Source organism: Chinchilla lanigera, unplaced genomic scaffold (assembly GCF_000276665.1).
Source record: "Chinchilla lanigera isolate Chin_1 unplaced genomic scaffold, ChiLan1.0 scaffold00138, whole genome shotgun sequence".
NCBI classification, from domain to species: domain Eukaryota; kingdom Metazoa; phylum Chordata; class Mammalia; order Rodentia; family Chinchillidae; genus Chinchilla; species Chinchilla lanigera.
Window position 1 is genome coordinate 1,929,366 of NW_004955539.1, and position 17,773 is coordinate 1,947,138.

Below are 17,773 nucleotides of genomic sequence, written 5' to 3' on the forward strand. Positions count from 1 at the left end.
CAGATTTCAATTGAAAGTGAAAGCAAAAAGCATGATAATTATCATTAGGGCCCCGAAAACCAGTGTTCTTTGGAAAAGCTGGGTAGTTATGCAAAAACTTTTTAACTGGTAATACCAGCTAGGTATTTCCCTCTGTGCATAATTCACTGTTTGTATGTATGACTCTTTCTGTGTGTGTATGTGAATATATTTAGGTAGGGCTTGCCTATCCATATACGTGAATAGAATAATTGTATCATCTAAAAGCCAAAATATTTTTTAAAATTTGAGCTTCATTGGTTTCCCCCTAATAAACACACTGAATGGCTACACATGTGACCTATAAGAAAGACTTTTATTTGTGAAAACAGCATTAAAGTTACTGCATACCAACTCCAGAATTATAGCACAAAATTTCAGTTTACATGAAACAAGGATGGAAATATACATTGCCAAGTCTTAGGAGGGAGAACAGAACTTACTGTGATTTTCAAATATTTCCATGAGCAATATCCACTGCACAACATGGCTTTCTTAGCTTGTTAACCAGGTCTAGTGAGTTGTGAACTGAGAGAAATATGTAGGAATTTTAAAAGACAAATTTCTTCCTATAGCTAATAAAAAGTAATAATTCATTACATATTGCATTTATCACACTGAAGGTCTAATTCAGAGGCTTTTAAATTAAATAAGTAATTTGTCATTTTTACTTTATTATTGAATCCCCTGAATCAATTGCTATTTAGGTAGTGTTTACAAAGGTAAACTAAAGTGGAGAACTGTGTAATTTTCTCTTGGTTCTGTGTTCTATCATAGGTTATCTTCCAATTTTCACTGAAAAGCTCAAAGTATTCAAGTGTCTCAGAACTCCACTTTATTTTTCCTCTGTAGACGTATGAATGAGCAGTTAATTTTAAAACATTTTAAATATCATTATTTCATGTAAGAAGTCAGCTTCCTTCCTTCATTTGTCACACTCACAAATGCAATCATATCAACTAATGCAAACTCAACTGAAATTAAACAATACATGAATAAAGAAATAAAATATCAAAATTACATTAAGGGCTAAAATAAATGATTAAATTCACTTGACCTTCCATCTGTTTTTAATTTAACAAAGGACAGATCTTCAGGAAATCTTCAATTGATAGTTAACAATTATAAGATGAACTTAATATATACCCACAGTTACTCCCGGTAAGTTACATGACAAACAGGATATTTTCATTCATCCCATCTGATCATAGTGACTAGTTTAATGAGCCCTGGAAATGAAATCAATGCTTGACTTGATGCCATTTTTCTACAAAACAGAGTGCCTGAGATCCAATCTTGTGCTCAAGATTCGTAACTCAAATAACACAATTTCATGATGTATTTACTATGACACACAGACCTTTAGCCCAAAAGTACTTATATATGCGCCCTATACTGTCCACACTTCAGCATAGCTGTGTGTAGATGTAAGGCCACAACAATCTGAATTTATACTTTCAGTGTTCCTTTCCATGGTTCTCTGAAGTGCCTTAATCAACATTATTGGCCAACTCCCTGTGTGTATATTCTCTGCCCTTAAATTAGTCATTACACGATCGCTTCATTTTCCTTCACCACAGTAGCTGTGCACAATGATGGACTGATAATTTAGGTCTTCTTGAAAAGAAACAAATATAAATCACAATTTTTCCCATAAATAAAAAACTAACTTGTAATCAGTCATGTTGGCCATGAAATATAGAAATCCCAAAGTCTGTTTCTAAAATTATTTGAGTAGATATTTAAGACTGAATACTAATATTTGCTTATCTGAAGTTATGTCAGATTCCAACCAATTAATGAGAATGGGCCAGAATCAAAGCATGTCGCTCTTGGCATTGTCTCACTCTTCTCCGAAGGGGCTGACAGTGGGAGGGAAAACAGATTGCAAAGATGTTTGTAAAGAAAGCATTTTTTAACAGAGATTTAACAATTAGGTTGGATACAAACAGTATTCTAAAGCTATGTATCTTACCCTCAAATCTGAGCGATATGATCAGTTTGTCTACTGTTTTATTTCTTCTAAAAATAATGGAAATATAGATATATTTAACAAACTGTGGCTTCAGAAATACCATTGTAGCAAATAATTTTATTAATACTTTTGTAAAAATGGCATTTAATAAATTCTAATACCTTGATGTAATTAAAAGCAAACAAAAGTCATTAAAACAGTTCCTTTTTGTGATTTACATTAGATTTTATAGCATTGCTTGATTTTTGTTTTACAAACTAACCTAAAATACCAAAAGTCAAATCAGGGTAAAAACAACAATGCATTTTTTTTTACTTTATTTCAAAATAGTGATTATAAATACATTCTTAATATATTTTTCTCCCCAACTCTTTGGATGCGACAACAATAACAACAAAAACTCACTGTGCTCATTTCATACAATGTCAATATAAAAGTCATGCAAATGATATTATAATTTATCACCCTAGGTTTCTAGATGTAGTCTGCTATTTCTGAAATACCTGTTGATATTACTCATGAGGCCATGCCCTGTATAAATTATGCATTTTTATGGCTTATAAAATCAAATGTTTAAAAAAAGCAACAAAAGAAAGATGGTCTTAAATGACTCTCTAATTAATATATTTATTCACTTTATTATTCACAATGGAAAACTAAATATAGAATATAAATTGCCTTATAGACTTCAATCACTGTACTTTAATAGCTGCTTTCTCATAAAATTACACAAAGATTTACTTTAAAGAATTGAATCATCTGTATTGATCTCATAGAAAAATAATTTAAAACTCGATTTATATTACACGGACACAATATATTATCTCAACCCCTTCACTGATTTCAGAATATCTAGTTTCCTTTGCAACTGCTCTAACACAGTTCATAAATGTGAATGCAAAGCCAAGAAGCCTATCATGTGTCAGACTACGTTAGAAATCAGCACTTCTTGGATTTTCAAGATTTGATTCAAAGCTCTACTAAAAATGCTGTACCAACGTACATGTCATACCTCAAGGGGTTAAACTAACATCAAGATTAAAATTGAAGCCAACAAAACGTAGATACAGTATTTTAACTGTTCTTGTACTCAACTCAGAACTTATGCCTAACTACATTATCATAAAATGTACAAGTACAACTAGTGAGAGACAGGTGCAAAATAGTATACACTGTATAATGTAGGCACAATGACTTTAGTTAAGGAAAGTATATCAGCCTTAACCAAGGATTTGTTACTTTCATTTACAATTAGAACCTGCAAATAACCACATACACTGAATTACTGTTTTTCCTAAAAATTTTGAACATTTATACCTTTCAGCAGAAGAATATGAAGTAGCCAATATACTACAGCAAGCTTTGAGATGGTGGCAGGTACTCTTGCCATTGACAATTCTGCGGAAGCCTTGAAACATCTTCAAAGCATCACCACACTGAATAAAAGGCATCATCCCAATGACCTATTATCCCCAGATCATGGATGGAGCTTTGTTTCCTTCCATAAATGTCTACTTAACATTCCTCAATCCATACTTTATTGACAGGATAAACTAAAACACTTTCTTTGAAGGCTTTGCGTCTTTATCCTGTCAGTACACATTAGGAGCCCTTTAATCCATGGATGCATGCATGCATGGTAATGGCATATTAAAAGTCCTCATGAAATTACAGATGAACACAAGTTGTTGTGCACACATCTTGTCTTTTCTTTTGAGATCAGAAAGCAATTATTTGTTTGGATTTTTTATATTCATATAAAGTATGCACAGACATTGTCATGAAAATTAAAATTACACATTAAAGTTTTAAGAGCACCAGCACATACACATGGAGATTTTTTTCCTATTTTAAAACTCTCCAAATTATCTATATGTATGAATACATACCCAAACACACACAAACACACACACACACTCTTCCAAGAATACCATGATTTTTTTACATCTTGAAACAAATGCACAGCCCTGAAATTAGTGCTTAATAATCTACTTGCTGCTACAACTTTAACTGTATCATTTTTGAAGCTTCACAAAAACATCTGCCACTTGTAATTTGTGAAGAATATCTATGTTAGCCTTCTTGGTTATTTAACTAATTAATACAGTAATCCATAAGAGATGGATATCACACTCACACACACACACACATACATACACACACACTGCACAAACTGGCCGAGAAGGCAACGCACTTCTGAATATCAGTTTGCTAATTGAGAGCTCCTAAAGATCTTTAAATATTGCCGGTTATCAAATGCTTCATTCCTTTGACCAGTTTTGACTTAGAATTTAACAGCACAAGCAAACACAGGGGCGTATCATTTGTGGTTGCAGACTGTGCGCTCATGTGAGACCAATGCAAGCATTTTACAGTGTGGCTTTGATAGCCAAGATTGCCATGATGTTTACAGTTCTGCTAGATTATCTGATAGTAGTCAGAAGGATGAAAGAACAGGATACTGATGCAGCTAAGATACTATTCACCTTAGTCATTATTTTTTTAATATTTGTAGTGAAAACTATCTGAATTAAGCTCATAGAATCCTGGAAAGCAAGACAACTGACGGCAAATAACAACTGCCCCAGACACAATACTAGAGAACTAAGGAACCTATTTTAAAATGCACAACTGGTAACAAATCTGAAGATAATATGCTAAATTCACAAGAATAGCAAAGAACTGCTTTTTTTTAGTGTTTTTTGTTCTTTTTTGTTTGTTTTTTGCTTTTTCTGTTTTTCATTTATACCTGATCACAAAGTCCAAAATATGTCTGTACACATTAGCTTCAGGTTCGGTTCAGTATATTTTTCTATCTAAATTTATACTTACTGATAAATTCGCTGTGATCAGGAAAACAAGTCAGGCATATTAAATACATATTAAGGAGTACATATTTTCCTATTTAGTATACAAAGTACTTCATAAATATGAATTATGTTACAAAAATAGCTTTGGGTGCGCTCACACGGTAAGCACTTTGCTAAGTTTGGACAACCTTTTAAGGATTGTGGGTATTTCACATAACTGAGAACAAACTCTAGTGTCATTTTAATTTGAGTCATGTTTAATTCTGATAAACATATTTCTTCAGATCACCACAAATGCTATATAACTCACATTGATTGTTTTCTCTTTTAGATTTTTATGTATAGACAGGTAATGCTTAAACTGTTCAGATTTATTTTATAGTTACATAATGCATGGTATATTTTTAAACAATATTTGCACAATTTAACGTTATAAATCCAGCGGTTTCAAGATGCAAGTCATAGAGGTTACCGATTTACAAATACTGTCAAATGTTCTCTCTTTGCATGCTTTTTTTTTTTTACACTTTTCAGATAATCTTTACACAGAGTTGTTACAATGCCACAAATCGAAAGGATTATTCCAGTTCCACCAGCTTAATCTACGTGCAAGATGAAGGAGCCAGCTGAAGTATTAACACTGGTACCAGTTTTCTTGAGTTTGCTTTACAAAGCACAAAGAGACGAAGGTTTTGTATTGGGGTACAAAACGGATTTGCCTCTTGAGGTTAAATTCAGTGTACTATGTATATAAAGCATCCCTTTGGCAATAGAGTTTGCAGTATCCCCACAGGACTCCACAGTATAGGTTTTCTGTAGTAAAATCTATTAAGGAAATTCTCCTCTACTTGACACATCTTTGTAGCTACAGTTAATGAGACACCCTTGGAAACACCTGCCTCTATGCCTATTGATAACATAGTATTTGGAAGTTAGAAGTCAACAAAAGGCACTTTCATCATTAAATAAATGTCCTCTTTATGAAGTTAGGATTGCATGACCTATATCTTGTTCAAAGCTGTTTGCTCCTCAAGGACCTGTAGGTAGTCAGGGGAACTCTGAAGTTTGGCCTTCAGTTCAAAATACTCACTCTTCCTTTGCTCCACAACAATTTTACTATGGTTGCCACCTATCAGTGACTTCTTGTTTTTTTTATCTTGTTGTTTTTCTGGATAGCGAATCTCAAAGCCGCTGACACCTATGCTATTATACTCCTTTTTGCTTTCAAGAAAATTCTGAATAAACACATTGGAATCCCTGCTAGGGAATAATTCATCCAGTTCATCAATTGTGCTCAGTCTCTTCCTGGTATCCACGTGCAATAAATCTTTGTCTTTGTCGGCAACATTTCTCAGAATGACCTTCTGTCCTGGGGGATCTGAAAACATGAACCCAGTGTCTGACTCTTTCAAGCCACAGGTGTGGCTCTTGCTCATCTGTTCTATGGTTTGTGGAATAAAAGCTTCTGTGCTCAGGCCGTCTTTTTTATTGGGTTTGTGGTCATGCTTCCGTAGCTGCAGCTGCATGGAGCCACATTCAGGATTCCCCAGGCCTTCGTGCTTTACCGTGGGTTTCTTGTTGCGTCGCAGCACAAAAACAAGGAGGCAAAAAGCAACAAAGACCGTTAAAATGAGGACTACTAAAATACTTAAGATTAAGATAGATAGAGGCACTGGGCCACCAGGAGGACTTCGAATGGGTCCCAGCGGGGTGGTGAATGTAATGGCAGGTGCAGGGCTAGTGAATGGCAGAGATGGCTTGTTTAAAAGTTTGGGACACAAGATTTCATTTTTGAGGGACTTCAGTTCGATGTTGGCAAACTGAACAGGTGTCTCACATTTCAGTTCCTTCACAACAATCCCGTCGTTTAACTTCTCCAGCCACAGCTTTAACGCCACTAAGTCACAAGTGCAGTCCCACGGGTTGCCCTCCAAGTCAATCTGCGTAAGAGACTGCAGCTGATCAAGGACCCCACTGACAGGCAAGTACATGAATTTGTTGTTCCTCAGGTTCAGTCTAGCCAGGGGGGCTCCGGAAAAAATGTAAACAGGCAGGCTTTTGAGCAGATTGTTGTTCAAGTACAATAACTGCAAATTGGGCATGGAGTCAAAGGTGCCTGCTAAAATTTCCTTAATCAAATTATATTCCAAATACAGATACTGCAGGTTATGAAGCCCTGAAAAGATTTCAGGATAGAGTCTCTCGATCTGATTGCCATTGAGATACAGCCTGCGCAAGTTAGTGAGATTGTGGAAAACGTCGCCCTTGATCACCGTAATCTGATTGCTGCCTAAATGCAGCAAGTCCAGTCCTTCAAACTCGGCGAAGTCTGAGATGTCCACATCTTTGATGTTATTGCCATTGACGTGCAATTTCTTGGCATTTAAAGGTTTCGGTATCAGTTCAGACATGGACTGTATGTTTTTCTCTTGGCAGTTCACACTCAGTCCCAAATCTGATGGATGGGTTTTGCAAAAGCAAGGCGCTGGGCAGGGTGTGAGAGGAGGCACCCTTGTTTGGTAAGACACAATCTGACTGAGATTGCGGTTGGAGAGGGCTTTGCCGGCCACGATTCCGGAGATCTTAGAAGGATTTGTTGTTTTGGGTGGTTTGGTCACTAATCTGTGCAAGGATGTTTGAGTAGTGTGACCGTTGGGAGTCGTGTAGCCATTTTCCAGCTGAGAGGGAGGCAAAATGCGGACGTCAAAATCACTGCCTGTACCCATCGGGCATAATTCTTGTTTGTTGGTTTCTTTTAAAAGCCTTCCATATAAGTCACTGGGAGTTTCGCAGATAGCTTCTCCTATGTAAATGTTATATGGCATATTCTCCAGCCAAGCTTTTAAAGGCAACAAATCACAGCTACAGTTCCAAGGGTTATCTTCCAGTTGCAATTCGACGACACGGCCAATGTGTTCCAGAACCCCAATATAAGGGAGCTTCTGGATCCTGTTTCCTCGTATATCCAGGTGGGTCAAAGATGCGAATCGGAAAATATTATCAGGAAGAAATGAAATCAGATTGTCATTAAGAATGAGAACTTTCAGTTTGTGGAGCTTATTGAAGGCTCCGCGTTCAATATACTTGATTAAATTGTAGTCAGCCTGGAGATACTCCAAGTTCTCTATGCCAAGGAAAGTGTCAGCTCGGAGAATCTTTAATTCATTGTTGTTCAAGTGCAACTGCTTTAATGCACTGAGCCCCAGGAAGGCTCCTCCCTCAATGTTCTGGAGTTTATTATTTCCCAGATGCAGGGATACTGCATGTGAAAAATTCAAGAATGTATTTGGATAGAGGATATTTAAAAAATTGTTTTGGAAATTAAGGTGATAGAAATTAGACCACGGTGGTTTCAGCTGATTTGGCCTGTACACTGAAACTTTCTCACAGTTGACATAGAGCACATTCTCCACTGACACGCAGGAGCACACATTGCAAATTTCCACTGAGATGTCAGAATCTGCGTTTGTCGAAGCAATGAGGGCTGACAAAATCAGAAAGAGCCAAAGAAACATCTTCTTGCAATCGGCAAGCAACTTTATGCTTCTGAATAAAGAGAAATAATCTAAAAAATAAAAAGAAAACATTTTTTCAATGGTGATGACTTGAAAAATTATTAGTGTCTAAATTATATCGTAATGAACATATGGTTATAATGACCAGCACTGTATTTTTAATGCACCCAAAACTCCAAACATTTGCACTCAATCAAACAATAACTACAAAAATGCCCCTCATTTTATTTCAAAACATACAGTTTATACAAAATTTCCATATGCAGAATATATAACAAACAATAAGAAAAGAATTATTAATCATACTTAAACCTTAATGATATCAATTATTTTCTCACTTGAATCACCACACTCTGCCCTTGAACTCAGGCCTGAATGCTTCCTATCTGCCACTCAAATGACAGTCTGGAGACCACCAGATATGCCGTGTCACTTGTACCACAAAGGCATTACAATTAGTGGACATCTATTCTCCAGGCTTGGGCTAGATAAAGAATCTAAGTAAAGACCATACCAGAGCCCAGGCTTCAGTGGAGGATGGCAATTGCAAGCCTGGGTAACTGCACAGGAGACAGTTAACAGACCTTTGTGGAAGGAGCCCTGGATTGAGCTTCAGCCAACTGGTAAGCACCTAGCCATTAATCAGCTCACTCCTGTACACTGCTGCCTTCAAAAGCACAGATGACCCTGCAGGAGGGGGCTAGAAAAACAACTGAATAGAAGATAGACCGATTTTATTTTCAAATGAAATAACAATATGCATCTAGTTCCCTGCCAGTCAACCTCCATGCGGGGGTTGGAGGAACCTTTTGGCTTTGGGTCCCTGAAGACAAGAGAGGAACTGCTTGCTCCTGCATTGCTTAGCTGATCTCCAGGCAGCCTTTCACCCATAGAATCGTCTCTCCTGCCTTTCTAGTTCTTTCTTTTTCCTTTTTATTAGCTACTTTGAACGTAGGTTCAATAGACCCTTGGCTCAAATCCTTATCTCCTTTATTTGGACCACAGATTGCCAATGCTGAGGGAGAAGACTTTACACACCACAATCTTTGAGTAGCTTTCTCTGCACGATCAGATACATTCAGGAGAAACACATTTTCATACACAAATCATCAGTTCCCAAACAGCTTCCCAATATTACCAGCCCCTGTAAACAAATAAAAGTCACTTCTTAATGGACTTTAATGCTTAGCAAATTAACCCACTGTCACCCACTCCTTATGCACCGCAAATACACACAAATACACATGTACAAACAGCGCTTCTGCTTCCTGGAAAAGAATAAATGGAAGACAAACAGAGTGCATTCTATTGATGCAATTCTAGGCATGTGGATCTTTCCCGTTGTGAATGGGAAGCTGGCTGCAATTTCAATATGGTTACCAGCAAATATTAATTAAATAAATAAAATAGCCAGGAGCACACAATGAGAGAAAAATGCAAAGAAAGAAGTGTCACAGAAACTCCTTTGTTTATTTTGCTCACGAGGAATCAGCTAGTGGCAGAATGGAACATGTCTCAAGTAGACAGTCCATTAGCCACGACCAGGAAGATTTGCATCTTAAGTAGCTTGGTTCAGAATATGGTCAGTACTGCTGACATATTATTTGGTTGCCATATAGACATGCATTTCCCCTATTCACCAGGACAGAATGATTTGCATTGCAAAAAGAAGTCATAATTCTTAAATATGACATCATCAAACCAACTTTAATTGTAAAATCAAAATTTCTCTTGATCTCTTTTGCCTTATGTTGATGTGATTTTCAACAGTTATTTTGGTTCAGTTGAGTCATTTCTTGTTACTAACTACCAACCACCACGCTCGCTCCAAAACGAGGAAACCAAAAAGCAACCAAGCTAAAAGCAAACAAAAAGAAAAAAAAAATCCAGTAACCCAAATTCAGCACAAAATCAAGAACCAGAAACATCAACAGATCTCCAAAGGCAGAAGGAGCTGTCCTCCTCCCAGTAATTTCCACTTCAAGTAGCCAAGAGGAAAGAGAAGGGCTAGGACGAGCTAGCTACGAAGTTCCCAAATGCAGCTCTTGTGAAACAGAGGAAGCCCACAGCAGCTGGAGGAGCAGCAGGCAAGGGAGAGGAAGAGTTGGTCCGACAAGAAGGGAAAGAGGTGCTGAAAGGGCGAGAGGCATGGAGAAGTGGAGAATGGAGGAGGTAAACCTCAGAGGAGGCAGCCAGAAAGAGTAAAAAGGGGTACTGAATGTAAACGAAAGAAATCGCACATTCACGTAGGTCTCCATTAAAACACGCACTGAAAATCATGAAAATAAGGCAAAAAAAACCAAAACAAAACAAAAAAAAACCCGAAACATACAAAGTACGAGTTAGATGTCAAGAGCCATCTCTCAGGCTGCCCAGCATGGTGCGTCTCCCTGTCTTTCTGTCTCCGTGCCAGCAAGACGCTCAGCTCCCACGGCCGGCCGGAACTGCACAAACCTAGCCCTGCCACAAATCCGGCATCCAGCACAGTGCCGCGCCTGGGGCTCCACGCTTCGGAGGAGGGAGCTGCCCGCGGGGACAAACCACCACAGCCGCGTCTGTGGGTCGAGGTTGCTCCGCAGGTGCTGACGTGGGAAAGCTCGGGCAGCCCTCCTAGGTCTAAGATGGGGGAGGGAAGGTCGGCGGAGAGCCCGGGCCACTGCCGCCCCTTGTGCGCTACCTCGGGCCAGCGGAGACGCGGTTGGAGGGGCTGCGGGCGCTGGCGCGTACCGCAATGTTTTGCCGCATCCCGGTGCCTAGAGCCGGCGCTCAGCCCCCTCCCGGGTACCCCGGCCGAGCAGCAGCCCAGTGGGCAGAACGATGGAGGCGGGGTACTGTGCGCGATGTCGCGGGGGCCTTCAACCCCGCTGCGCACACATTTCTCCGCGTGCTCGCGTCCCACAATGGGAAGCTGCTGGAGTTTCCGTCGGCCTTTTTCACCCGGGCTGCTGGATAGGGGAGATAGCTAGCTAGCTCAGGCCGCGAGAGGACTGGCACTGGGTTGTCACTGAGCCGTCTGCGACAGGCAGAGTGACCCCGTGCCTCCTTGGCCACAAGCAGCGGCCAGGGCTCCCTCTGCCCGCACCCCCTCCCCTGGCCAGCTACACATTCCTGCTCACCAAGCCAGAAATCGGCTCAAAATGTAGGCACCTTGCAAAGTCGCGTTGCTAGGGCTTTTCTGGCTTTGCAGGGCTTGTAGAGTTACCCACCGGCTCTTCCTCTCTTTTTCCCCCGTCTCGCTGGGTGCCAGCAATCTCTGACCAGCCAGCGAGAGCCCCACATCCACGTCCACGCAGAGTGAATATCAGTAGAGCGCAGAAAACAAAGCCCAGCCCAGAGCAGCGGCCCCAACAGTCCAGGCTGCGAGTCCAGGACACTTTCCCGGTCGCCCCCGCTGCCCAGGGGGCAGGGATGCTGAGGACACCCGGATTCTTTCTGTCCTCAGGGACACGCGAACACGCTGTGGGCAGGCAAGTGAGAGGTGTGTGTGTGTGTGTGTGTAGGGGGTTGTTAGCCAACACGTCCACTTTGTCCACTCACTCGGCCCCTAACCAACACGACTCAAACTAAAAATAATAAGCTACCTGCTTCCCTTCGCGCGCGCGCACCCGCGGTGCCGAGCCCAGCCGGGAAGAGGCAGCGCGCTTGTCGGTGCAGCTCGCGCAGTCCCCGCTGGAAATTCACCCACCTCTGAAGCCCGGCGTCTGGTGCAGGGCGGGCCCCTCCACGACCCGCGTCTCAGTTTCCGCGACGATCTCTACGTGGTCCAGGATGGCGCTTCTCAGCTCCCGCTCGCCCGTCAAGCCCACCGAGCAACCCTAGCGGGCGAGCAGGAGGGCAGCGGAGCGCGCGCGCGCACCCAGCCAGACACCGCGCGCGCACCCGGACCCTCGCACAAGGGCTGCACCTTTACATACAAGCCGAATCCCCGCCCCCGCCCCCGCCCCCTGGCACACAGGCAGTCCTCCCTCCCGACACCCAACTGCTCAGACCCCCCCCATTCCTGAGCCCCTAGTCCCGCATCCAGACACCCCCACTTGATTCTGCTTCTATCCACACACCGAGAAAAATAAGGCACTTTCCTCCTGGCATCCGCCCCTACTTTTGCCTAAACCAGCCCCCCCTGGGGAGGAAAGACCCCTATCCTCAGGCAGAGACCCCGCTTCCTTATTGCGGGCTCACTGGCCTCCATCCCCCCACCACAGATGCGCACTCGAATCCTTTCTCCTCGCCCAAACCCCCTAAAAAGGAAGGAACACGCACACGCACACACACACACACACACACGCACACGCACACACAAGCGCACCCGGGGCGTTTCGCTGAGAGAGCAACCAAGAACCCAGGAAAAGCCAAAGAAACATTGGAGAACCTGGAGGGAGGGGGACTTAGAGATCCAGGGTCGTCCAGTCTACGCGGAATTGAGTAATTCCAGGACCGAAGGGGGTGAGTCAAAGATGACATTCAAATGCTACACTAGCGCTTGGGTTTTGTATCATGGGTACGGTACCTTTGGCTAATTGTCACCCCGCAGAACAGAGCGCTCCAGGAGTACTTCTCGGTAGCTGTCGATCTTGGATGGAGCCTTCCTGGGACCCGTTTTCTGGGATCCAGTAGTATTCGCACTCCCTCTACCTGTCTGCGAGAAAGGGGCTGGGGGCTTTAAGGCAAAAGTGTAAGGTTTTAGCCCAAAGTGAGACTATTTGGCGGGGTTAGGAAGAGAAGGGTTAATTCTCCGCATTTTAGAACTAAGGGAGATCTTGGCACAAAATTGGTTAAGCAGAGTGATTAAGGACCTGGGAGTCGGGATAGGGGCGAGGGGTAGAGGAAAGAGGTGTTGGACTGGGAGAGGTGCTGCACTTGCGATCAAAAGAAAAAAAAAAAATCTGCTTTCGCTACTGAGCATGCCCAGTTCCTAGCTCTAGCCCTATAAGGGAGGCATTGTATGCGTTCCACTTCTCCGGGCTTTGGTGGTGACCGGGAGGGGACTTGGGGAGGGGGGTGGATGTGAGACATTCGGGCTTGGGGGTCGGGTAAACAAGATTTGAGGCACTGAGGCCCTGCTGGTGGGACTGTAAAGAAGGAAGGGGGGAAAGATTAGCATGATAATCTGAGGAGCCAGGGGAGGAAACGACCAAGAAAAGTCACTTCTGTAGCCCCTCAGGATCGGTATGGAGACTTTAGCGGCTGCTTCTCAAATATTTCCGGGCTGCAGCCTAGAGGATGGATCGTCTTGGCCACTTGTACCCATTTTTAGTGTTTCCACAGAAAATGGGAAGGTCCTGAGGAAGGGCAAATGTTCAAACCAATTTCACACAGATTGGTAATTTGGTTAATAAACTGGGGCGGGGGGGGGGGAGCTAGCAGGAGAGTTTTGCTGTCTTGTTTGCCTTTCAAGTACATAAACGTTCCTTTTGCTTCCTTCCCTCACACTTACTGACTTTGTAGGTAGTTGGCTAAGGAAAATAAATCTTTCTTTACTTTGTGTACTGTAGGAATAAACTGGGTTTAGGTAAATGGTTTAAGTATTGCCCTTACACTCCTGGTAGCCCATTCTTTGCCACATTTCAGGAAATACTTCCCGGCCCAATTCTTGGAAACTCTGCGTTCTGCCCAGTTCACTTATCAGATCCCAGGTGGCTCTAGGCACACCAGGGTAGAGGTGGTATCTAGAAATCTTTTTGCTCAAAAATGAAAAAAGGCTTTCGGTTAAAACTTGCAAGAGCTTTGCAACCAGAATTTGGCTGTCTGCCTGAACTCCTACAGTTAAACATTTACCGTAATTGGTTGTTTTTAAAGGCCCCAAATCTAGGGAAAAAATCCGATGGGTAAAGGATTTATTATTCTATTTGTCCATAATGTTCTACCTTCTACATTATCTGTGATATCTATTCATAGATGTTTTCTTTTTTTCTTTTTTAGCTTTTGTCATTTCATGAGGCTGCCTTCTGGTTATATTTTTGAAAATGTGGATTTGGCACAGCATGTGTACCAAGATGTGCATATAGTGTTTAAATGACATTTAAATAGGTATGCATATATAGACTTATTTCTTTATGACCTTGGTAAATAGTGTATCCTTCCTAAAGAAACCTTCCTCCACCCCCACTCCCTATTACTTTGAAAAACTTTATCTTCTTTTGCAAAAACAACCTAGAGGCAGAAACTGAGTGGGCAGCAATGGTAAAATTTGCTATAGTCAAAAAAATTTGCTATAGTCAACGTGGAATCCATTATGAAATAGCATTGCTTAAGGAAACACTAAAGGATCCATCCATAACAACATATGTACTTGTGCAGCTTCTCTTAGTAAGGTGAAATGTGTTTTCTCCATAGGTAACAGCTGCAGTACGTTGAAAAATCCCTCTACTGTTGTACATTTGAATGAAATAGATCCTGCTAATTAAGAGCTCACATTTGCATTATATTGCATAATGCAATTTGAAAGTGGTAATGGGTACCAAAACAAGTTGACATTTAGTGTAAATGCAAAGGATTCGGGATGCTACAATATTTTTTATTAGGATAGGTGAATTGTTTGTCCTTTACTATAAATGTTAACAAGATTCAATAGAATGAGCAAAATAGTTCTACCCGAAAATATAATGTATATTCTAAGTACTGTAATAGCTGAAAAGGCCAGATTTGAACGGTAAATATCAGATGATTTAAATGCCTCTCTCTATTCAACTTTAGAAACTGTTCTGAGGCTCGGCTGAATTCAATACCAATAAGTGCAGAATGCTCTTTTCAATAAGGTTATGGTGAGAACTATCTGAAAGCACATTCAGCCAGAACATTAATCAATTGCAATTAATAACAGTGCTAAGAAGTTTTCAGTGATTAATATTCAGCTCACCAACATGAGCGCTTTAAAAAATATTTTGCTGCTTTAAGAAGATTAAGTGGGCATATAAAATAGCAGTCACAACTTTCAAGTTCTATGTTTCTTTTCCTTCCAAAGTAATGTAAAAACCCAGTCACTGATATCTGCAGTCTCTTTTCAACTTCCTTGATCTATGCACGACCTCCATATAGAGCAATAGCAAGCTAAGAGGAATTTGTAGCTTGAAAATGGAAATAAACCTGTGCATAAAACTGTTAAGAAAATTATAGCTCTAGTTTTGGTGATTGAAAGAAAACTAAAGTTGATAGTACTTCTTAAAGTATATGGGTGCAGATAGGGTGAAGGCCGTAATAACGTCATCCTGTGTCTCCTAATGTTCTACTGAGCTTAATCCTGGCTTTGCAAGCGTACTCATGGAACATAGGGTTCCTCACATACACTGTTATCTTCCTCCTTTAGGACAAATAAACACTTGCAGGAGGATTTTCACCAAGATATTGAGTATCCTTAATTCCAAAGGCCGTTTTAGTCATAAAATCACTTCTAAACCAGAATGATTATAATACCAACCTGTTTTGACCTTACTCCATGGTCTTTTACTTTCACGGTATCCCTCCTTTATTCTGCCTTATCTACCACAATTTGTCCTTAAGTTTGGTATGCAGGTGTCACAGATCACTGAGTTTAATACTGAAGATTCATTTATCCGCTGGCATTTTAACAATTATGAATGTGGCATTCTCTAAGTGGAAGACAGATACAACTCTTAGGTTGTTAATACATTGGGGTAGAGCCTTTTCCATGACTAAATAAGTTTTAAAAATCCTTGTTTCCATGAGGCTAAGCATATTTTTTAATCTTTACACTTTGAGAAATGTGTACTGTTTATTTTACAAATTTTACTAAGTTCATGAGCTGTGATAAACCTTCCAGGTCCCAATCCAACCCATACAACTGTAGCTACTACCTGTTGATTTCCTCTTCTTAGGTGTGTTGCCTATGAATATTATTTTATTTGTTCTGTGAGCAAGGGGGTGTGCTTTATGTACTTAAATATTATGTCTAAATTATCTAAGTTATTTGTCCTAGTAAAGATTTGATCCTAGGTCCATGAGACCTTTCTGCTACTCTACAGTTACTTTTCAGAGGAATTAGGGAACATTTAACTTTAAAGGCACAATACATTTAAAAGCACAGCAGATTTTCCAAGGGAAAATACACGGGGTATAAAGTATTGCAAGTATTAAAGTCTCAGTGCTTAACATAAGAACAAACTGATAAAAGATGTGAAAAACCTGTTCACATCAGTGACACATGACTAGGTGTCTTAAATCAACTTTTTTACTTTGCCCAGAGTGAACTTATTTCTTCCATCCTGGATTCGTAATTCTTTTTTTTTTATTTTAAAGAGATTAGTAAATGAGAAACAAACAGACAAAGAAATAGAACACTAGCATCATAACAGTATCATGAACATAAACAAATCAAAGCAAGAACATTCAAAGTGATACAAAGTCTCAAGACAAATTAATACAAATCAACAGTGGTTGTTACATTCCATATTGATATCCTCAACTACATTGCTCAGATTACCAGATGTAAGAGTGAAAGATTGCTCAAACCATTAAAGAAAATAAGAAAATAATTCAGACTCCTGCCATCTTGTCTAGTGGATTTCTATTTCTTATACCTGAGTTGATTCTGAATCTGTTTGTTTTTGCTAATGCCAAAGAGAGCCCTGGAAGAGTAATATTCATCCTCAGACTTATTCTCCAGTTAAAACAAAAGAATGGTTGTCCAATAGGACACCACATGAATTGGAAAGTCTCACTTCAGCCCATTTTTTGATTAGAATATATCACCTATCTTGAAAGTCCTTTCCCTCCAGACTTCCTTACAGTATAGCTAGTAACTTGTCCTTTCAGAAACAAAGGTGTCAGTTATTAACATACTCCGGTCATTGTTTGATTATTCACTGCATATTTCATTCACAAATTATGCTTAGAATAATAATAAAAGGCTGTCTATTGTGCTGAAGGATCTTTGTAATTTTTAACTTATAGTAAGAATTTATTTATATGACTCACTAATATTGCTTTGCTAAGCCCCAGAGGCTAACATAGTAGTACCTCGCTTTAACTTAACTATTTTCTGGCTTTTTATTCTTTAACTTGGAGAAATCTCATCTTCTCACTCACTGTCAAAGATTAGGGCCCTGAAACAAGCTGAACTGCCCTCAGACAGCTCAAAGATAATAAAGATCGTGACATAAAAAATAAGAAGTTAATAGCTGAAGAATCTACTGTGAGCATTACTCCCAGGGGCTGTACAAGCTCCGTAGCACAAGGCAATGCTTCATCAGAGAAAGAGATGGAAAGTTGATGAGAACTTTTTTGTTTTTACCATGCTCAGCTCTATCTGGAGAAACAAGAGTACTACCTTCAGCTAGTAAAATATTTTTAATTTTTTTTTTTGCAAAAATATGCAGTCTTTTTACCCAGTGTTTCTATGACATTATTTTTCCTTAGAAATGTAAACTTAGGGCTGGGGATTTAGCTCAGCGGCAAAGCGCCTGCCTGGCAAGCGCAAGGTCGTGAGTTCGGTTCCTGGT

At 40.4% G+C, this 17,773-nt stretch overlaps 1 protein-coding gene across 2 annotated transcripts; it reads right to left on the reverse strand.

Moving 5' to 3' along the window:
- Positions 1-315: 315 nt before the first annotated feature.
- Slitrk4 (SLIT and NTRK-like family, member 4) lies at positions 316-13,160 on the reverse strand. Of its 2 annotated transcripts, none has more exons than XM_005410904.1 (2): positions 12,826-13,160; positions 316-8,368 (listed from the first exon to the last, which is right to left on the reverse strand). In XM_005410904.1, the coding sequence occupies exon 2, from the start codon at positions 8,316-8,318 to the stop codon at positions 5,805-5,807; it is 2,514 nt and encodes an 837-aa protein (XP_005410961.1). In that variant the 5' UTR covers positions 8,319-8,368; positions 12,826-13,160; the 3' UTR covers positions 316-5,804. The 2 variants fall into 2 exon arrangements, with proteins under 2 accessions (XP_005410961.1, XP_005410960.1); XM_005410903.1 differs by lacking the exon at positions 12,826-13,160 and adding an exon at positions 12,004-12,203.
- Positions 13,161-17,773: the final 4,613 nt, after the last annotated feature.